At 39.3% G+C, this 22,977-nt stretch overlaps 2 protein-coding genes and 1 pseudogene across 3 annotated transcripts in view; all 3 read left to right on the plus strand.

The window, feature by feature from the left end:
* The first annotated feature begins 865 nt into the window (after window positions 1-865).
* LOC306860053 (protein NLRC3-like) lies at window positions 866-7,842 on the plus strand (annotated as a pseudogene). Its single transcript has 5 exons — window positions 866-1,067; window positions 1,930-3,185; window positions 7,106-7,276; window positions 7,409-7,579; window positions 7,684-7,842. The product of its transcript is annotated as a protein NLRC3-like (transcript).
* A 669-nt stretch (window positions 7,843-8,511) lies between these two features.
* LOC306859723 (uncharacterized protein) lies at window positions 8,512-19,042 on the plus strand. The gene is made up of 3 exons (XM_079400937.1): window positions 8,512-8,840; window positions 11,841-12,080; window positions 17,805-19,042. Exons 1-3 carry the CDS (start codon window positions 8,699-8,701, stop codon window positions 18,428-18,430), a joined length of 1,008 nt encoding a protein of 335 aa, XP_079257063.1. The 5' UTR covers window positions 8,512-8,698; the 3' UTR covers window positions 18,431-19,042.
* A 1,273-nt stretch (window positions 19,043-20,315) lies between these two features.
* cc2d2a (coiled-coil and C2 domain containing 2A) overlaps window positions 20,316-22,977 on the plus strand; it is a 42,169-nt gene continuing 39,507 nt past the window's right edge. Inside the window, exons 1-7 of the mRNA XM_079400910.1 lie at window positions 20,316-20,364; window positions 20,592-20,709; window positions 20,808-20,883; window positions 21,118-21,174; window positions 21,855-21,935; window positions 22,558-22,681; window positions 22,830-22,921. Of these exons, the coding sequence (XP_079257036.1) occupies window positions 20,684-20,709; window positions 20,808-20,883; window positions 21,118-21,174; window positions 21,855-21,935; window positions 22,558-22,681; window positions 22,830-22,921 (456 nt within the window). The 5' untranslated portion in view covers window positions 20,316-20,364; window positions 20,592-20,683. The remainder of the gene's footprint in view (window positions 20,365-20,591; window positions 20,710-20,807; window positions 20,884-21,117; window positions 21,175-21,854; window positions 21,936-22,557; window positions 22,682-22,829; window positions 22,922-22,977) is intronic.

Consider the following 22,977-nt stretch of genomic DNA (forward strand, 5'->3'; position numbering starts at 1 on the left):
TTATCAGCATTAAACCTTTGTGTTATTTGTGACATGTTTTTCCTTACACCATTTGCACAATATGAAGACATTCTTCTCTTTATTTACGAATTAGGCAGTTCAGCTAATAAATTACTGTATGTTCTGTCAAAGTTTGCTGGGAGATTGGCTTGGTTCTTCTGCCCACACCCATGTGTCTGTTCCCATCCAACAACAGTATGTCAGGACTTGTTTGTATTCATTTTGCCTGATTTTTAAAAACACTCATAAATTCTCAATCACATTCAATCCAACTGAGGGAGGGAGGGTGGGGTCTCTGGAGGAGGGAGTGGAGCAGGAGAGAGGACAAACCAAAAACAGAACAAAATTAAAGCCCATGGAGGAGTGGAGGGTGGGAGGAGCCAAGGGGAAACCAGGAGCAGGAGGAGCCAGATGAAGACCCAGGCTACAGTCACGCTGGTGGCCCACGGAGGGAGGAGGCATGGCCGCAGCGGAGCGACAGTGGACTGAGGTGAAGATTGAGGGAAGGAGGAGCCCAACGGAGCCAGAGGGACGAGGCATAGTCAGAGGAGTGTAGTCCCGAGGTGGAGGTAGGGGGACGACTGACCAAGGCGGAGACGGAGGGACGAGGGAGCCCGGTGGAGCTGGTGGACTGACAGGCTCCGGTGGAGATGAGGGAGCAGGAAGCCATGGTGGAGCTGCTGGGTCGCAGGACTGAGGTGGTGTCTGGGCCTCAGAGGCTGAAGGCGGAGTCGAGGGATCCTTCAGACTCAACGCCAACGGAGCTGGAGATCGGCAGACCAGCAGCGAGCCCACGCCACAGAGGGTGAGCAGAGAGGCTGACGAAATCCAGCGCAAATGGTGTTGAAAAGGGGACCAGATGGCGATGGCTCAACGACCGCAGCAGGCTGTGGCTCTCCGTCTGTGGTGGGCTCAAGCAGCTCTGCGCTGCGGGGTGGTAAAAGACTGGGCTCTGGGCCCACAGTCAGACGTGATGCCCACAGTCAGACGTGACTTGCAGAACACCAGTACCCACTCAATGAAGGCGGTGAGGCTCTCCCGAGGACCATCCCCAGACAACCGCTCATGTGTGGTGTTGTTAAGTCCAGCTCGGTAGAACGTGCAGAGGCAGTAGTCCGGTTAGTACATTAGATTAGCCAGGAACACAAAATCCTCGGTGTGGTCCTCGAGAGAGCGGTCCCCCTGCTCCAGCAGAATGACGAGGACAGCAGGATCATTCATAATATAAAATAAAAAGTGTCAAAAACGGGAAACAAAACGAGAGGAAACACGCCGTTATACTTTTTTCTGTATTGGTCAGTTATTCTGTTACGTGTTGTGCTGAGGAAGGCGCACACGAAGGAGAAATATCAAAGTTCAAACATTTAATATTAATCCAAGGAGACAATACAAGGAAATCTTAGAAGCAGGCTGCACGAACATGTAGACATCAACAATAACCGACAAACTCAAAGGACAGGAACTAATATAGTGCAGATAACGAGGGCTCGACAGGTGAACTCAATGACTAATTAAACAGAATTGGGAAAACTAGGGCACAGGGGAAAACACAGACATGTAACAAAACCTACCATCACTGGGGTTTAGACAAATCATACAAAATCTTACGAGTGAGGTTGTATGAATTCGTACGAATTAGCCACCTCCAAAAATATGTATGAATTGGTCATGCGATAGCGTTGATTAAAACACATTTTAGGCTTAATAATAAGGAATTTGCATTGTGCACCAGTAGTACTCCAATTAAAGTTTAATTATAACTTTTGTATGAGTAAGTTTCGAGTGATATGTCACTAAATATGCTAATAGATTTGAACTATATATAGTATGAAATAAATGTATTTTAAATACATAACTTTTTTACTAGGCTAGTTTACATTAAGTTCAGACAAAGAGGAGTAACAAATTGTTTATTTCGTGTTTATTTAGTTCATAAAATTGATGCTTGTCGGCAAAAGCTTAAATCCAATTTGAAGAACAGGAGCCAGCGTATATTTGAAGGTATTGCTAAGCAAGGAAATCCATCCCTTCTCAACAAGATATACACAGAGCTCTACATCACAGATGGAGGGATCGGAGAAGTCAATAATGAGCATGAGGTGAGACAGATTGAGACAGCATCTGTGCCGGAGACACAGGAAACACCAATCAAATGCAATGACATCTTTAAAGCCTTACCTGGACAAAATTAGCCCATCAGAACAGTGCTGACCAAAGTCGCTGGCATTGGAAAAACGGTCTCTGTGCAGAAGTTCGTTCTGGACTGGGCTGAAGTAAAAGCCAACCAAGATGTTCACTTCATATTTCCATTGCTTTTTCGAGAGCTGAATTTGATTGGCAGTACACACTGGAGCAACTTGTTTATTTGTTCTTCAGAGAAATTGAGGGATTCAAACTAGTTTGGATGAGTGTCAACTGCCTCTTGATTTTAGGAACAATAAAGGGTGCTCTGATATAACAGAACCGGCCTCTGTGGATATGCTGCTGACCAATCTCATCGAGGGGAATCTGCTTCCTTCAGCTCTCCTCTGGATGACCTCTCGGCCAGCAGCAGCCAGTCAGATCCCTCCTAAATGTGTTGACCAGATCACAGAGGTACAAGGGTCCAATGACCCTCAGAAGGATGAGTATTTCAGGAAGAGAATAAGTGATCAGAGTCTGGCCAATGGAATCATTTCACATATGAAATCATCAAGGAGCCTCTACATCATGTGTCACATCCCAGTCTTTTGCTGGATTTCAGCCACTGTTCTAGAGAGGATGATGAGTGACAAAGAGAGTTATCAGATCCCCAAGTCTCTAACTGAAATGTACACACACTTCCTGATCTTCCAGACATTACAAATGAACGATAAGTACAAGGAACTACATCACTTGGATCCACACAACATCCTGTCGCTTGGAAAACTGTCTTTCCAGCAACTGAGGAAAGGTTTTGTGATCTTCTATGAAGAAGATCTGATGGAGTGTGGCATTGATGTCAAGGATGCATCGCTATATTCAGGACTTTGCACCCAGATCTTCAGAGAGGAGTTTGGCCTGTACCAAGGGAAGGTCTTTTGTTTTGTGCATCTGAGTTTCCAAGAGTATCTTGCAGCTTTGTTTGTTCACGTTCACAGGTTTACAATGCAAAAGCCCAATAGTGATGAATTCAAGATTCATAATTCTCTCGAGACCGGCCTCTGGTGTAATCATTACACCAGATTACACCAGAGGCCAGTCTCGAGAGACTGGTTCCCTTAGTAGACTATTTCGCAGCGTGGAAACTACTGCCAAATGTGTCTCGATGGGTCCTGCGCACTGTAGAGAGAGGCTACAGAATCCAGTTCGATTCTTGTCCGCCTCAATTCAACGGGGTGAATTCCACGTTAGTGGGCCCCGAGCAGACTCTGGTAATGGAACAAGAGGTAGATACTTTAAGGAAGGAAGCCATCGAGGTGGTTCCTCCTTACGAAAGAGAGTCCGGGTTCTACAGCCGGTACTTCATAGTTCCAAGGAGGATGGAGGATTGCATCCCATTTTAGCAGACTGAAGTTCAAGATGCTCAGGTAAGTATCTCAGATCAAGTCCGAGGACTGGTTTGACACGTAGATCTAAAAGACGCATACTTCCACGTCTCCATCCTTCCCACTCACAGGTTTGCTTTCGGGGGCAAAGCTTACCAATATCGGGTACATCCCTTCGGCCTAGCACTCTCACCCCACACTTTTACGAGTGTATGGGCGCCGCGTTAGCTCCGCTGCGGCTACGGGGCGTCCGCATACTCAGTTACATCGACTATTGGTTGATTCTCGCTCAATCAGAGCGGAGGGCGGCTCAACATTGAGATGTTATTCTCGCTCACTTAAAAGTGTTGGGGTTAAGACTGAACCCCAAGAAAAGTGTGCTTTCTCCATTACAGAGAACCACTTATCTGGGAGTGGTGTGGGATTCGCACGTATGTCTCCTGCTCTGATCGAGTCAAACCTCACGAAAGTCAGGAGGGTGAAAGAAGGCCAGTCACTCACTGTTAAGCAGTTTCAGATACTGCTGGGTCTGGTGGCAGCTGCGTCCAACATGATACCTATTGGCCTGCTGTACATGAGACCCCTACAGTGTTGGCTCAAGACCAAGGGGTTCTCCCCGAGGAGAAACCCACTTTGCATGATCAAGGTCCCGCGACGATGCCTACGTGCCTTAGACATGTGGAGACAACCTTGGCTCTTGTCCCAGGGCCCGGTGCTGGGAGCTCCGTGTCGCCGCATACGCTAGCGACGGACGCATCCTTCACCGGTTGGTCATGGGTGGCCAACCTGCCCACGGTCTGTGGAGGGGTCATCATCTCGCTTGGCACGTGCTCAGATGCTGGCCGTGTTTCAGGCTCTGAAATACTTTCTCCCAGACCATGTGTTAGTTCGCACCGACAACACATTGGTGGTCTCTTATATCAACCACCAAGGAGGTCTGCGGTTCACGCCCCCTGTACAGGCTGGTGCACCAGATCCTTATGTGGGCTATAGGCCGAGCTCTCCTTGTTGGTCGAGCTGGCATTGCTCCCCTCAACTTGGAGGGTCACCTTTGAGCATGCCGCTCCCTTCTGAGCGTCTGAGTTCCCTCTCATGCTGAGAGTTAAGTTCTCCGCTCTCCAGAGCTCTGCCTTGGTAGAGCTAGCATTGATCCCCTCACTATAGAGGGTCACCTATGAGCATGCTGCTCCCTCCCGGCTCTCCTGTTGGTCGAGCTGGCATTGTTCCCCTCAACTTAGAGTTACCAATAAAAGTAAACGATACTCTATACCAAGTTGATACCACTGAAAAAATAGCAATAATACTTAAACATTAACTCCTTTATTTAACATTACTGGCACTTTGGTCTTGAAATAATACACACACACACACACACACACACAAACACTTATACTCTGAATGCAAGCATTTGTTTAAATTCACTGACATACAGGCAGGCCGAAAATATATTTTAAAAACATTCATAAACAACAATTATTTAAACCAGTAATATTAGCCAATAATGTCAATAAGGATAATCCACGGATGGATACACAATGAATGAACAAGCGATAAGCTGTCCCCAGGTGAAAAACAAGTACACTTTCATAATGCACTTAAAGTGCTCTATTTTCGCGCACTAATTTTGTACTTAATATACTAAAAATGATCCTTTAGTACTTCTTAAGATAAACTTAAGATCATCTAAGTGTACTCAACTGTGCTATTTTGAGACACCATGAATATGAACTAAAATGCACTTTTAGCATACTATCTTTGTATTTCAAAAATGTATTTAGCTACCACTTGTAGTACACTTGAGTGTACTAGTGTATGAAAGATGGGTTCAAGTGTACTACAAGTGGTAGCTAAATACATTTTTGAAATACAAAGATAGTATGCTAAAAGTGCATTTTAGTTCATATTCATGGTGTCTCAAAATAGCACAGTTGAGTACACTTAGATGATCTTAAGTTTATCTTAAGGAGTACTAAAGGATCATTTTTAGTGTATTAAGTACAAAATTAGTGCACGAAAATAGAGCACTTTAAGTACATTATGGAAGTGCACTTATTTTTCACCTGACAGTGTGTGTTTGTGATCATGCGCAGCGCTTGGGCTTTCAGAGCTGTGTGCTCCCATTTAAATCTCACACAATCATATTCATATATCATCACCGTCTTCCACATGTAGTTCTTCTGTGTGCTTGTAGCCGTCTTTTTCTTCTTTTTTTTACCCTTTGAGGACCGACTGAAACATTTCCAGGTGTATGCTGTGCCTGCCCCTGTCAGTTCCGGAAGAATTGCAGCCTCACTAGTCACTACCTTCGGTACCATCAGTATTTACGCTACTGAAGAAAAACAAGTACCAACAGGATTTTAAAATGTAAATACCGACTTGGTACCATAGTATCGGTTCTTGTGACATCCCTAGTCCCTATTAACGAGGTGCATTTTAGTAGGGAAACACACAAAATGTGCAGAATTGGGGCTACTCCAGGACCAGGATTGGGAACCACTGCCATAAGGCAAACAGCAACTTTGGTTACACTTTATTTCGATAGTCCACTTTAGACATGCTACTAACTATAAGTAACTTTTTAACTACATGTTAACTACATGTCAACTAATTTTCATTCAATTGCAACTACATGTCTACTAACTCTCAGAGTAGACGGTTAGGGTAGGTTTAAGTAGAATAAGTTGACATATACTTGCAAAGTTTCTGATAGTTAGTATATTGTATGTTGTGGACCCATACAAATAAAGTGTTAGATATTAAACAGACAGTCTACTAATACTCTAATGACTGCTTGTTAACATGTAGTTGCAAAGTTACTTACTGTTAGTAGAATGTCCTAAGTGGACTATCGAAATAAAGTGTTACCGCAACTTTTTACTTTAACAAATTTATCCTAGAGCACTAATCACCCCAAAATTCTATCACATAGTTACTGAGGCAGTGGTCAAAAGCTTTTGATATGCCAACCATATCAACAAATTTACAAATGAATAGAAGTGAGGCTATATCTTTACACTCTTAAAAGAGCTGGGTTATTTCATTGTTGGGTTAATTGTGCTGGGTCATAATTCTGGGTTGTTCGAGGTACTCTAAACACACAGTTGGGTTTTTTCACCATTGAACACCTGGGTTGGGTTATTTTGACCCAACCCATTTATTTTTCCTCTTCATCGAATTTTCTGGATTCTTCACTCGTCTCGTCATCAGACGGTCAAGCCACTCGCAGTAAGCAGGATTATAAGGTAAATTAATATGATGATATGATTATTTACCTCTATTTTTAATAAGCTGTGGTAAGAACACACTGATTTCACGGTTAATGTGATATTTGATCTGTCGCTGTGCGGGTTAACCTTAACCTTATTCTGTGAATGATGTAGCCGCCTACATTTTTTTTGTTGACAAAAAAGGCCTTAACAATCTCTTTTTCATTATAAAAGTTATATTTATGTGTGTGTGTGTGTGTGTGTGCGCGCAAAGTTTCATATACTCATAATGATTGATTAATGAACTCCCACATAAAAGGTTTTACATATGATGTTTGATTATCACTGATTATCATAGAATCATAACTAAACCTTTTTTGCCATATTCTCCAGGCTGTCGTGTTGCAGACTGACAGATAAGGGTTTCTCATCTCTGGCTTCAGCTCTGAGATAAAACCCCTCTGGCCTGAAAGAGCTTGATTTGAGCAAAAATTTCCCAGGATGCACTGGAATAATGCAGCTTTTTACGGTCCATGGAGAAAACAGTGCTCTCAAAAAACTGTGGTCAGTATTTCCCAAAGGCAAAAGTATAATTTGTGAATGTTGAGGAAATGAGAATGGATGGGTGCACAGATATAATGTCAAATTATTATACATTTATGAACTATAATTGGTCTAAATTCTTTATCCCTGCAGTCTGGACTCTTGTGACCTCACTCCAGATATGTGCGGTTTAGTAGCTACAGGTCTAAGCCAAAACTTAAACCTGAAGGAGCTGAACCTAAGCAACAACAACCTAAAAGATAAAGGTGTTCGGTTGCTCTGTCTCGGACTACAGTAAGGCAGCTGTGCAATGAAGACTTTAAAGTAAGATCAAATATTAATTTACAAAATTTCTAACAAACAGAGAATGCAGATTTAGGAATGAGAAAACATTAATGCAGTTGTGTTTTCATCTGTTTTCATTTTAGATTATCCAACTGTGTGGTCTCACTGACAGCAGCTGTCAATACTTGGCTTCAGTTATTAATCAGTCTGTATCTATTGAGCTGGACCTGAGCAGAAACGCCATCAGCCAGCAGGCGGAGCAGTTTATGAGTTCAATATCAAACATCAATCTTTTATTCTAGATCATGTGCAATTGTAGTTTCACATTTCTGCATTTAACCCCCTGGGGTCGTCTTTATGATGTGAAAAGAACTAAAAATACTCCACGAGTTTTGATCGTACAGATAAGAGTAAGGTATCATTTGAAACTGCAAAGGGTCTACTTTTATTTGTGTATAGTCATAATAACAACAAAACAAAAATAAACAGGGTGCATTCTCTGCCGGCTCTGTCTCTGTCACCTCTCTTCACAGACATCTCCATGAATACTCGCCTCAAATACATGAGAAATATATGTATAGAAAGCTTGAAATGTCTACTTTTAAATGAAGTAAGTCACGTCCAAAACAAATATTCTCTGTTAAAGTAATCCGTATGAAACCAACGCAATGTCCAGTTTTCCCAATAGGCAAGTTTAGGATCTTCAACAATTCATGCAGACTGGAAATTAATGTGTGGTTGATGGGGCAAAACTTCATGAAATGGAATAGAATGTAAAAAGAATGGAATGAGAATTAGAAGACAAGATACAATATAAAAACTGCAGTTTGTGCAGCAGTTTCATTTGATAAATTCTTCACTGGTTGATTGTGTAGTGTATGATTGCTCTAGCTAATGTGTGACCTCATTGGAAACGCTGGAGGTGTGTCTTTCAAGTGGGTGGTTAAAAAATCTTTCCACAAGTAAATCAGGAATGCTGAAAGATCACTGCAAACATCTTGCAGAAATGCACTCATTTAGAGAGATTGATGAACGGAGAGGGACGGAAACAGAAGCATGAGGACAGATAAAGAGAAGTCATAGAGAGTCACGGCAGTACAGAGGGAGAGATGATTATGCCATATATGTATCTGCTGCAAACGCTCTGCTTATTCATGGATGTACAGAAAGGAAAAAAGAAGAGAAGTAAAATACAAAAATCTGAAGCTGAGAAAATACGACACTGAGGAACTAAAACAAGCAAAGCACATCACTGAAATAATAAATTGGGACGACGAAAACAATCCAGCAACAGAAACTGGCAAGTCACTATTTTTGTTGTTTAGAGAGCATGCATTAAACAGGCTTAATACTGTATATGGCTAAATATTGTTAATATTGTATCTGGTTTTGTCATCAGTTGGAGATTGTGATTGTCAGATGTAACTTTTTCAAATGGTAACAACCATTTGTTGTGCTTTTCAAAGATATCAGAGATTATTATAACTTTTTAAATATTTTATTTATTTATTTATTTATTTGTTGGTAAGATCAGGTCTCGTGTTTTTCATGTGTTAATATCTCATCATTTACAGCTCAAGATTTAGTTGTTTCTCACATAGATCTTTTGCAAGGCTTTGAATAGTGCATAAGTCATATGGATCACTATTATGATGACATTTTCACTCATTCTGTGTTCCACAAAAGAAAGACATATGGGTTGGAAAAAACATGAGAGTTTGTAAATGATAAGTTTCTATTTTTGGGGTGAACTTTTCCTTTAACAGACTACAGTTTTGTGATGGGACAGAGTTGTCATAGTAACAGTGTTTGTCTCTCAAGGATGTTTGGTAGTATCATTTCACACTTCTGCTGTATGTCACAGATGTTTCATTGCATTCACCATCACAAACCGGATTAAAAGCGTATAAATGTGTTACGATCCAATCTGCTCTCACAGCTGTGCTTGGCTCATCAGACAGTACAGCTATGGACAGATTTCTGAATGGTGATTCTGATCATTTTTGTTGATAGAGATTCTCTTAAACCTGAGCAGCACAGCTTACACTAACACTGGGTTTTAATTGGTTAATTAAGTTTTAATGGTCTGTATCGCTTGTATGATTTCAGAATGTTTTGAGTGTTAAAAATCAGGTGGACTTAATATTTAGGTGCAAAATTCAGAAAGCCAAAGATGAGCACACCAGTATGATGTAGCCCAACTCTCTGTTGGCAAATCATATAACAACACGTGCTCGTTTGTTCTTATGTGTATTTCCACAATTTTTACAAACTTAAATAATGAAAGCACAATTTAATAACTCAAAATCTGTCCAAATATTACAAAAAGCCTGACAACATTGTCTGTGTGTGTGTTAAGCATACACCTGTCATTTATTATGCATTATGCATGAAATTAGGAACTAGGAATTGTGCATAAAATATGCCAGTGGATAAAGAAAATAAAAAAACTTCATGATATATTCTTTGAAAACAAGTTTTAATAGTTTAAAGAAAAAAAAATATTTAATTTAATGCAATACATACATTTATCTTATTTTAAGGATGCTTATTTTACTGAAAAACAAGACATTTGACAATACATATGACAATAATTTGGTACTAGAATCAGTATTTCAGAGTCTTACACTCATGTTGCTTTCTGATGTAGTTCAGTGATGTTGTAGCTCTGGAATGAGCTGGATCAGAGCCTCAGACCCATTACCATATCATCATTCAGAACGGCCTATGACTTCTGCGTCATGACATGAATCTGAGCTGATGTCAAAACTCATGAAGTCCTGCAAGGGTTCAGCATATTTGTGGATGTATGAACACACACAGTTTAGGTTAACGCATGCCTGTGCACATCTGAATTCGTAAGGACACAATATGTGATCTTACTGGAATACTTGGCAGGGATAAAGTCAGATGTGTAATCATAATAAACTGCAAAGATATTGTCCTATTTAAAACACGTGCTGAGAAGCTGTGCAGTCTTGTTTTAAATACGGTATGATGCATGTATTCTTTCACCGCTGTTTTTGTCTGTTTCAAGACTGGACAAGTTCTTCATTTTTAAGAGTCTCAGTATTGCGTTTTCATTTCTGTTGTGTAGCATGTATATACATTTCTAAGATTTATATTATATTTGCATTTTTGTAATTTAATGCACAAATTACAAATAGTGCATGAAAGAGTCTAAACAATAAAATGATCTGTTATGAAGTTCAAAGACAGAAACATCCTCTTCCTCTTAATGTGGAACAGTTTGTCGTTCTGAAACAGAGACGGTTCTTATTCCTTGTACAAACACACTGGTATGATTCTTGTTTAAAGCCTGTGACACACCAAACTGACATAGAACAAACAGGAATGAAAGCTGACTGTGTCTAGGCCAAAATTTGTGTTTGAACACATGCATGTTCTGCGCCTTCGCAAGCAAAACAGCTCTCCATACCAGCAGGTGGCAGTAGTCTGTATGTATCATTTGACTAAGATTGAGGATATACAAACGGTAAACAAATCTGCACTTCCTTACCATTTTGAATATGAATAATACTGATCAGCTGGTCTTCACTTACTTAAAGGGATAGTTCACCCAAAAATTAAAATTAGCCAAAGATGTACTCACCCTCAGGGCATCCTAGGCTTGTCTGACATTGCTCTTTCAGACGAACACATTCAGAGTTATATTCCACATTGTCTTGCCTGTTCCAATCTGTATAATTGCAGTGAATGGTGCCCCTGTTTCTGAATCTGAAAAAAAGTGTCCATCCAACACAAAAACTACTCCACACGGCCTTTACGCCTTTCATTACACCTACGTCATACGCTCGACCGCCTTGTCGTGAACGCACCTGCTTGAGAGACCGGAAGCTGCACATTTCAGTTTATAAATATTTAAGAATCTACATTTTTCTTAAACTATGAGGATGAGTACATCTTTGGCTAATTTTCATTTTTGGGTGAACTATCCCTTTAATTCCAGATGGCCTTGAAAATGTTCACGTATTGGAATGCTTAGAAATGATGAAGATGTAAAATGACAAGAGCCTTCTGTGTGTGCTGCTGTTTTCTTGCTTTTGTCACTTTGGTTTTTCTTCTCATGCACTGGTTCACTAAGCTGAACAGCCAATCAGAGCCACTGACGGGGTCTGACTATTGCCAATAGTGTGCATGCACCACAAAAACTGGGCACTCAGCGTCAGCTTAGTGTGTCATGACCTTAAGGAAGAGTTCAGCCAAAAATGCAAATTCTTCATTTGGGTGAACAATCTGGCTTTTGTTTAATCCTTGCTCTTCCATTTTTTGTGCTTAGGTCTGAGGATGTGGACGATTGTGGGTGTGGTCTATCTTTCTCAGTGCATTATGGGTCAGCTGCTGGAGGCCAGGACCAAAGGAGCCCTGCCTCAGTTTATTTGCAGCATTCCAGGTTTGCCAGGAGCCCCGGGAAAGACCGGACCCCCTGGGCCTCGTGGAGAGGATGGCCATGTTGGAATACCAGGAAGAGATGGGAGGGATGGATGGAAGGGGGAGAAAGGAGAAAAAGGAGAACCAGGTAGAGGAAATGTCTCAAGCAACTGAATGGTTTCTTAGGCAAAGCTAGTCCATGGTGATGTGAATGATCACAAAATGTTTGCAGCTAAAGTTAACTGAAAATGGTTTGTCAAGTCAAGTCACCTTTATTTATATAGCGCTTATGTCAAAGGGTGCTTCTCATTTCTTAATTGTGCATCCTCGTTTCCTTTCCTTGCTACCTTTCCTCGTGTCTTAGCTCCACTCTCCTTAGGATACGAGGGAAGGATGCAAGGAAAGAAAGTGAAGACAAGGGAATCAAAGGAACGATTATTTGTTCATTGGAATATTCTTCATCACTCAAGCGTCACTTCAAAGCATCATAAGCTGCGCTAAAGGGATCTGCCCTTATGTTGTTAAAGTTCTAGGTTCTTCTCCTCATCCTGCTCTTTGGTACAATTTTAGTCTCAGCCTCAGACTGCCCACAATTTGATGCATATTGTACAGAAAAATAACATCACTAGGGGTTAGTCCAGGATATTTCACCTAACCCTGTAACATAAGTGATTATATTTTCCAATCAATATAGAACATATTGCCATATTTTAAACAGATACTGAACTGATATCTGTTTGAGTCAATGGTTACCAGTGGTCCTGGAGAACCCCCAACACTACCCATTTTTGATATCGCTCTAATCTGACATACACATTTGAGGTCTTGGACTCTTTACTAATGAGTTTATGAGTTGAATCAGGTGTGTTTGATTAGGGAGATATCTTAAATGTGCCGTGTTGGGCCTTCTCCAGGACCAGGGGCCGTTTCAATAAGGAGGTTCAACCAACTCTGAGTTTAAACTTGAACTCAGAGTTGACTTACTCTGAGTTTTCGGTTACAGAACAGCTGAACTGAGTTAGTTTACTCAACTCTGAGTAGGTTGACTCCGAGTTAAGCATGTGCGCCATGACTATGAAAAGTCATGATCAGCGGAGCGCCGAAATTACGATTCACCATGGCAACAGCTCCCGCCAAAAAGACGTCAGCGAGCGTACTTCGGTCAATGCTAACTTTAATTCTTAATAACTGTCAATAACTTAATAACTTATAATATCAGAGGTGAAAACTGTAAATTATTGAACTAATATTCATTTTAATGGTATCCCATGGTCACAAAAAAAGGGAAAAGACAGAAAAAAGAAACAAGAATGTGGCAGCAACTAAAAAATAAAGTATAAAAACACAATTCAATCATGGTAAAGCTGTCAACAGCAAGAAGGCAGAGGGAGAACCTGCACCAGCACTGACAGATGAAGAGGAGATGGTCAAGTTTTGGAAGATTTCTAAAATCCAAAAGTAAAAAGAATAACTTTTGCTTTTGAATTAGGAAATAAAGATGACCAAAAAAAAATAGTGAATAATTTGTTTATTTAACAGCTGTGGTGGTGGTTACAGCTCGTGCTACCCCTCCATCTGGCATCCTTCCATTCCATAAAGTAATCAGTTTCATTTTTAGAAGGGGTGATGGTAGGGATATGTGTGCCATCAATGCATCCAACCACACTGGAAATCCTGAAGGAAATTCTGATTATTGGGTTACTTCCAGACCTCACAGAAAGATGTTATCAAGTGAATGTCATTTATCAGATTAGCCTCATTTAAACCGATTTTTACTACAGTCATGTGAAACTCCTCTTTGACGGATTTGTGCCCAGGAAAAAATTCTCAGAATGAGAATGAGAGGGATGCACACTTTCCTTAAAATCTGCATACAGTGGACTTATAATGTGCTCTGCATCTCCGATGTTTTAAAGTGCATTTTTTATTTAGCAAATTATCTTCCAATGGGGTAAGAAATTAAAAATATTCTTGTTTCCGTTTGCATTAAGATTATTTTTCTTACCCTATGGGGGACAATTTTACTTGTTTTATATAAAATGCACTTTAAAGGAAAATCCCCCAGGAAGCAAGACTAAATGTAGACCATTTTTCATATATAAAATGCATATTAAGAATTTTTAGATATTTGTACTTGAAATAAGACAAAAATACTTTTAGCAAAAAAGCAATTTTGCAGCATGAATGAATGAATGAAGTATTAAAACGGGGAGGAGATGGAAAGAAACTCTGGGTTTACCAAAGAAAACCTGTTCCCGACCAGGTTAGGTTCACAGAGTAAATTACCACGGTAATTGACTCTGAGTATAAGTTACCTCTCTTTCAGAAACGGGCTTGGCTTTCCCGGGTTTGACAAACCTCTCATTTTGAAACGGAAAACCCAGAGTTTCCCTGATTTCAGGGTTAACATACTCTGAGTTTTCACTTAGCCTCCTTTCTGAAACGGGCCCCAGGATTGGGAACCACTGATTTGAGTGAACAAGGTTGTACATTGGGGTGGCTCTAAATTGTTAAAATCCTACTCCAGTGTCCAGCTTTAGCTCCAACACACCTGTCTGGAAGTTTCTAGTAGTCCTGATGATCTTGATTCGATAGTTCAGGTGTGTTTAATTAGGATTGGAGCAAAACGCTGCATGACAGTAGACCTCGCAGAGCAAGCCTGGACACCCCTGCTCTAAAAGTAATCCCGGTAGAACAGGCCCTTGAGATGTATCTTCCTGCAGCGTTTAGCTTCAATTTTGACCAACTTATAGTTTTACCTCGATTAGTTGGTTCAGGTGTGTTTGATTAGGATTGGAACTTATGCTGCATTTGAGACAAGGTTGGAGGTGGGAACATTCGAGTTGAAATGTCCCACTTTAAACCTCACTGAATTCCAGTCAATGACACGTCAGGTTATTTACCTCATGATGTTGCCAAGACACAACAAGAGCATTTGGTGTTTTTGTGTTTATTTTTACATAAAATTATGCTGTTCGTTTTGAAAACAACTGACGAAAAGGAAAAATTCATGTATCATTTTATAAACTTAAAGTGTAATGTTTTTAAGTTTTTAAGCTCCACTCTATGCTCATTGGATGCAGTGACGTCAAATGAGGCATCTTGCTGAAGTCGGGGTTGATAGGTCATGATAGTTAAATTTTCGACTTCAAGCAGCGTTCTAGATGTTATTTCCAAGCAGGAGGTGGGAAAAATCCAAATTTTCAGGTTGTCTGGAACCCAACCTCTGAAGGAAAGTAGACCTTGAGGGCCAGAGTTGCGAAAACTTGCAGCAGGACAGGTGTGTCACAAGCTATGTTTCCATGCAAAAATTCAAATTAAACTTATGTGCAAAACTGGAATATAGCCTAAAACATTTGCGAATAAAGCACCGTTGTCATTTACGTTTCACCAGGTTAAAATAATATCTCAAGCTTTATGCTTGATTTATTTGTAACACATTAAACCTTTTCAGCTTTCTCTTTCTGCAAATTGTATGGTGTAGCGATATGACAGCACCCAAAATACTATCAAACGCTCCATCGCAGCTCCATTCTTCACGAAAGATGGATAAAAAGGTGCACAGGAAACAAAAACCTTGAGAAAATGATATACGACCCGCCAAATGCTGGCCAAATTACAGAGATGCCAATTCGCACGGGACTAAAATCATCACAGGACCTCGGTGTTCGGCGAAATATGGTAGGTCATTTGCGGGGGAATTTTTACTTTACAAATTACAAACATGGACGATTCGCACGGGATTAAGATCACAGACAACCTCCGCAATTATTACAAATGACTGGAAGTCACCAGGTAATACTAATCCTGTGCGAATAGGACTAAAGAGAACAAACTCATTGCTTCCTGGTAAACAGGAACTAAATATCATTAAGAAAACTAGGAGAAGCCACTGAATAATAATGTTCATATATGATAAATTACTTGCGCCTCAGAGCGAACAGATACAATACGAGAGAAACACAATAGATGCTGTCAATGCTTTCAGAGGTGGATGCCAGCTGTTTGGGAATGCAGTCGTGTAAGACAATTACAGAAATACTTTGATGACAGACTTTGCCCAGGCATTTCAGAACGACAGCAACATAATATAGATGCTGTGAACGAGATCGGTCCGCTGCTAGTCAAGTTAAGCCCCATTCAGACTACATGATTTTAGCCAGATTTTGCCACAATGACCACCGGGACACAAGATTCAATCGTTTCATCTCCTGTAGCGTGTCATGGTACACGACACCTCTGCGATGCTTCATGACATCAACACAGAAAGACTAGCATGTTTAATTTTTTCCTGTCGTCCAAAACAAGTTCCATCACATCTGTGACACTGGCCAGTAGGAGCACAGAAGCGCCTTTGTACAAGCTTTCAAACATGTTGAAACGAAAGAGAGACAATGGCATAGGTCTTGCTAGGTGTAATTTTACAATGGAGGAAATGCAACAAAGCTCAAATAAAAACTATTTTACCTCAGTTCTCTTTGACAGTTCATATCACCCTCTTCATGCCATCCAGATTTGTGTCAGATTTGTCAGGTTTTCGTTCTTTTTTGGGCTTTTCTGATGACAAGTCAGGGCAAAAGACGCTGTTTGCTAGCCATTGTTTGTTTACGCTCTGGAGAACTATTCGAGGCTAAGTGTATCCCTTCATGCACCGTGTTCTGGAAATAAATCGTGAGACTTTTTGCCGAGATCTCGCGAGAGGTCATGGAAAACTTTCCAATGTAAGTTAAATATTAATAATAATTAGATATTACAAATAATTAGGTAGAAAAACAGTGTTTTTACGTTTCATTGGTGCAAAGATGAGTAGTGGTGATATTTATTTTGTACAACATTTGCAACTGCTTTTTATCATTTAATTAAGCACCACAAATTCAAATTATGTCATGTTATATGGACTACTGAACAGACATTTACAAGTTGAATGTAAACACTTGCATTTTTACAACACCATAAGTGTGTCCAATCAGGTAATGAAAAGTTCGACACACACTTGTGGTCTTCATCCACACTTGAACACTTGGGCCAAACACAGGAAATACATCATTTAAGTAGTCAAGTGGTCAAGTGCAAAGACTGCAAGTGTGGCTATTTGGACAAAGCCAAAAAGATGTCCGTGCACTTCCGTCAATGCGTAAGTTTTATTCTTAATAACTTAGAACTGTTATAACATCAGAGGTGAAAACTGTACATTATGTATTATTCATTTTTATGGTATCCCATGGCAAAAATAAAAAAAATAAAATAAAAAACAAGAACGTGGTAGCAGCTAAAAATGAAGTATAAAAACACAATTCAATCAAGCTAAAGCTTTAAGCATAAAAGGTTCATGGGTGTTGTCTAAATGACTTTACAAACATTTGTCATTAAAAAATATCATAGTGTCTATTTCAATGCGCTGCAGGTTTTCACGTAACCTCCTTTCTGAAACAGGCTCCTGGAGAGTTGAGCTCCAATCCTAATCAAACACACCTGAAACAGATAATCATGTGTTTTGGAGCTACACCCTGCACGAAAGTGGCTCTACGTGACCGGAGTTTTGTACATTTTTTGATTCATAATGACAGGTTATCAAATTGTGATAAATCACACACAGATAAACCTCCTATTAAGGACGAGTATAAAGAACTGAAGGAATTTTTTTATGATTTATAGTCCTGGGGGAGATCTGAGTTCCAGAAAGATATACATCATTGCATTTAAGCGTTTCCAACCACATCCACATCAAAATATGTTGCATTCTGGGTATGATGGTTTTTATTAATAATGTCAAATCATTTGATCTAAATCATTTCAGAGTGGGCCATTGCAATTACAGTGTTGTTTGAAAGGATTTTGGCTTAATATCAACAGTATCTTGTGTTTGTTTCAGGCCTCAGAGGTAGAGTCGGGCCGACGGGAAAGCTCGGGGAACGTGGAGAGAGAGGTTTCATTGGGAAGCGTGGACCTGAAGGTGATCCTGGAGATTTAGGGCCTGCTGGTCCTCCGGGACGTCTCGGACTAAAGGGTGACAAGGGTCAACGAGGCCCTCTGGGAGAACCAGGCATCTGCAGATGTGGAAGTTTGGTTCCCAAATCCGCTTTCTCTGTAGGCATCACCAGTAGCTACCCCACTGAGCAAGCGCCTATCAAATTCAACAAAGTCCTGTTTAATGAGGGTGGCCACTACAATCCAGAGACGGGAAAATTCATCTGTGCTTATCCAGGAATATACTACTTTTCGTATGACATCACTCTGGCCAACAAGCACCTTGCCATTGGTTTGGTTCAGAACGGACAGTACCGGATAAAGACTTTTGATGCCAACACAGGAAACCATGACGTGGCGTCTGGCTCAACAGTGATGTCTCTCAACCCAGAGGATGAGGTGTGGCTGGAGATCTTCTACAAGGACCAGAACGGCCTGTTTGCTGACCCTGGCTGGACTGACAGTCTGTTCTCTGGGTTTTTACTTTATGCAGATACAAACTATATGGATACATTGGCGGCAGACTACTAGCAGCTGCGGTAACATCATTTAATGGTGCTATCTTGGATTGGGTCATGCAGTTTTTCAGCATCTCACGCCATAAATGTCACATTTTCCATTTTTTAAAAGGAGGTCGTATAGTAAAAAAGTACAAAATGTGTTTAAAAATATTTCGAAAATACCAGTATATGGCCCAGAACATATTCTGACACAGATCCCACTTAAACAAATATATGTAAACATTTTAAGTGTGGATTTTGTATCTTTAGTGAATATTTAATATAGTAGTTACCCTTACAGAAAAAAAAAAAAAACATGAATATCACATGTTAAAATAAGACAAAATAAAAAATTTGGAAATGTGGTTATGGGATATTTTTATGGTGTAAATATGTGAAACCCGTATGCTGGGTTCACATGGGTTTTACATTTCATGTGATTTTTCTGGAAGTGTAACTACATTTTTAATTTAAATACTTTCTAAAGAAACAAAGAATTTATATTCATGTGAAATATTATATTGTATTATACAAAAAGTATATGCTGTTTACTTTGACCAATAAATACATAATGACAGATCATGCTACATTATTTTTATACTGTGTGTATTCATGTGTCAAATGAACCAAAAGATTTGAACAGAAACTCCCTTGGTTTTATTGTTTTTGATGAGTCACTTCTTGAATTCATTTTAATTTGTCATAAGAGAGTTTGTCTGCTGTCAGAGGAAACCATCTGGACTGCTCTGAGACCATGACCTGAACAAGCCTTGTGGCTATATAAGTGATAGAGTAATATCATATTTGTTTGGAATATTTTAGGCATTTAAATATATATATATTTCAAATCTGTTTAGAAGAAGAAGACAAATCAGACATAGTTTCAAGGTTAATTTCAAAAGTTTTATAAAAAAGATGATTGGACCAATATGTCTCTGTAATTCTGCACTTGTGCGCTCATAAGTGCATGTTAGTGCGTAAATCCACTCCATGTGTCACCGACTGGATAAGTAATAGTGGGAAAATTAGTTACAGCCAGATTGTGTCAGAGGATAGAAAAGAGAGAGAGAGAGAGAAAACACTTTACACTGAAGATCAGTGCCTTCACATGAGTAATGCAACAACAGTACAGAGTTTTGCATTTGGGACAAATATATGAAAACTAAAGCTCAGAAACCTGAAAACACCCTCTTTGAATTCTGACAGCCATCTGAACAAGATCAAATAACTACAGGACAGATTTATCACAGCATTGCTTTTCCTTATAAAGATGAAAAACTAAAAACAACTCAGCAGATTGACTGCAGAACACATTTGTTTTCTGGAGCAAACAGGAAGACGTTTCCTTAATTACAGTGAATGAGGTCAGATTTGTTCTCCCACTAAACCAAAGGCCTGCTCATTGCAGCAGAAATCCTAGTTCCCAAGGGTTTTAGTGATTTATAATCTTCGAATCTATCATCCAATAAATAGTTGAAATCAAAACAGGGTGCAAGGATTGTTACTGGAACTGGTCTGAAGTAAAATATTTATTAGATAGCCTACTTTAGAAATAATACACTGTGCTGTGTTTAAGATAACATAACTCAGACTCTAAATAATAAGTTTCCTATATCACAGTGACGTGTACTTATTGAATACGGAGTAATTAAATGTAAGTAAATAATTTTAATAATAAAAAAGGAGCTATTGCATCAGACAGTATTCACTTAATGGACATATGGACAATGTGATTTTTTAAAATGGACATACGTTTTTGTTTTTATATTAAAAAAAATCTATATATCAACGTATACAAACACGTTAAAGTAGCTCGGATTTAAGCCTGCTGACGTCTCCAGATTTAGATGATTGACGGGACTGTGGGCCAATGAAAAACGGCCTGGCATAAAGCGGGGCGGTCCGCAACTGCTCTGGGTTCGGTTGCAGCAGATTAGTTACTAGGCAGCGAAGCGACGCATGAAGGTAAAATTCTACCAACATAAAGCTCCTTCCGCCGATTAATATTGTGTGCGCTGTTAAATCTAGAAAGCCTTTGTTTTCTGTTTTGTTTCTTTCCTGCCTCGAAAGACTAACAGTCTGCTGTTATTAAGAGATTTACTTGGAAACCCGTTAACAGAAACACCAGATGTGTTTATAAACCATGCCTGTTGTAGACGATACAGTCAGTAAACTTCACGATGTTATTACAGTTTCATCAAGAAAGTCTCCGTTTCATCTGTGAAGTCCTGACTTCTAATCTGATATGAATTTGGGAAGATATCTCATATAAATAATTGCACTCATGGCCACCAAAATGTCATCGCCCAGGTAACTTAACTTAACCCAGTCTTTCTGTTTTTTACTATTTCAAGAATAAAAACGTAGAGATTACAGTTTAAGACGGAAGTTTTCTCTCTTATCTTCAGTGATGTACGAGAGAAGATCAGGAAGAAGAGGAGAGAACTGCAGGAGTCTTTAGGAAGAGTCAGAGAGGATAAACAGGTATAAACACTGTACATGATGCACAGTATACTGAACAATGATTGCTGTTTGCTCTGTTTGTTGTTTATCACCTGCTATTTAGGGGATGCACGTTTGGACAGTACACACATACGTTCATATCTGGTGTATTTCACATCTGAAGTTGCTAGACATGTTTGTTATATTAGCAGTTTGTAGCGATACTATGCTCCTTCACTGAACACATGCATGAAGCCGTGTGCTGATCTGCTGTAGGCTTTGGTTCCATCAGACTGGGATCTGTCTAAGGAGAAGGAACACACTGCGGTGGAGGTTGGTTCTGTTCTCACCCTTGCAATTCCCTGTACTGCACTAATATATTTCTGCTAGACTTCCCTTCAATAGTGCTTCTGTCCTAGTTAAAGGAATAGATCATGCAATAATAAACATTGGGTCATCAGTCACCCTTGTGTCATCCTGACATTATCCATCCACAAAATGAGATATTAAGGAGAATGTCTATGCTGATCTTAATAGGCTGAGTAACAAAATTTCAACTATTCTTTCAATGCTTTTCTATTGGATTTCAGAACTCTCTTGAACTTTCTTTCATTCTTCTTGCATGGAATTTCCTTAAAAACTGCTTCTGACCAGCGAGAAAAATACTGCATGCTATTTTATCTAACAGCAACTCATGCAAACTCAAAAAACAACAACAAACAAACAAAAAGTTACAGTAGACGAATATATAAAGTTTTGGTTTACATTATATATGTATGTGTATTGTGTATATTTATTATGTTTATATAAATACACACACATACTGTATATATTTGGGAAATATTTACATTTATACATTTATATATTCATATTCTTATATTTTATTTATATATATATATATATATATGTATATATATATATATATATATTATATATATATTATATATATATATATATATATATATATATATATATATATATATATATATATATTCCATAATATGTTATGTTAGGAGCTTCCAGGTGGAGAAGAGGACCCTGGTGAGACACTCAGACGTTCAGTGATGGCGAAGAGAATGAAAAAGAAGAAAAAGGTCAGGACTGTGATAACTTTATAGATAGGCAGTATATGATTACCACTTTTACCATTTTTAATAAAATAATGTTGACTACAACAATAAAAACATTATTTTAGGACTTATTATTATTTTTCTGACTTATTATCATTATTTTAGCACTTATGACAGTATGATGAAGATGATGATTATTGTTGTTGTTTAAAAATTAATGGCTATAAAAAGTTAAGCAATAATATATTGTCAGTAATACATTTTATTCAGTAATTTATATTTGCTTTAGAGTAAGAATAAAAACATGATATTAATTATTGTTATTCTTTTTATTATTTTGCCAATGCTGCTATTATTATTAGTATTATTATTATTATTTGTTTGTTTGTTTGAAAACAAAATAATTGCTATGAAAGATACTGTAATAATAATGTAAATAATACAACATTAAATAGGGAAGTTACTTTTGCCTCATTTTGTGGTAGACCCAATAAACAGCCATTAAGTAGATAAGTACAATAGTGTGATTATTGCTACAAAATATCAGTCCACTTAGAGGTTGTTAACGAATCACCTCAGACTTCGTGGCAGTTTTATTCCATTGCACTTGGGTTTCTTTTGTCTGCATATGGTCTCCGTGTTCTAGCTGCTTAAGGAGATGCCGGTAGAGTCTCCTCCGGATGAGGAGGAGGTGACAGCAGTGCAGGAGATGAGAGAGGAGCAGGACAGAGGAGATGATGTAGAAAGCCCACCAGCGCGCTCACCGAGAGGTTAGGACATTCTGCAGTTTATAGACATCATCGCAATGCCTTGGTTTCACTGGGGCTGGCCGCCATGACAGTCTATATACTGTGTGACTGTAGAAATTTCATTGTAAATCTTTGTAGTACAGCCCTCTCATCCTCACAATCTTTCTAGATCTTCCTCCTCGTCCTGTGATAAGGCCAGGATCCAGCCAATCAGAGACCACCATGAGACTGCGCATGACTGAGAAGCTGAGAGCAGCAAAGGTAAATGTCATCTGCATCCAGTGAGAGGAAAACAGAACATGTGTTTCAGAATACTA

Source organism: Barbus barbus (genome assembly GCF_936440315.1).
Source record: "Barbus barbus genome assembly, chromosome: 40".
Classification (NCBI taxonomy): domain Eukaryota; kingdom Metazoa; phylum Chordata; class Actinopteri; order Cypriniformes; family Cyprinidae; genus Barbus; species Barbus barbus.

What these genes read in the sequence shown, in the direction of transcription:
- LOC306859723 (XM_079400937.1), top strand. Translation starts at nt 8,699, where the DNA reads ATGTACAGAAAGGAAAAAAGAAGAGAAGTAAAATACAAAAATCTGAAG. An exon ending in CAATCCAGCAACAGAAACTG is followed by an intron (nt 8,841 to 11,840) that starts GCAAGTCACTAT and finishes TTTTGTGCTTAG; the next exon opens with GTCTGAGGATGTGGACGATT. An exon ending in AGGAGAAAAAGGAGAACCAG is followed by an intron (nt 12,081 to 17,804) that starts GTAGAGGAAATG and finishes TGTTTGTTTCAG; the next exon opens with GCCTCAGAGGTAGAGTCGGG.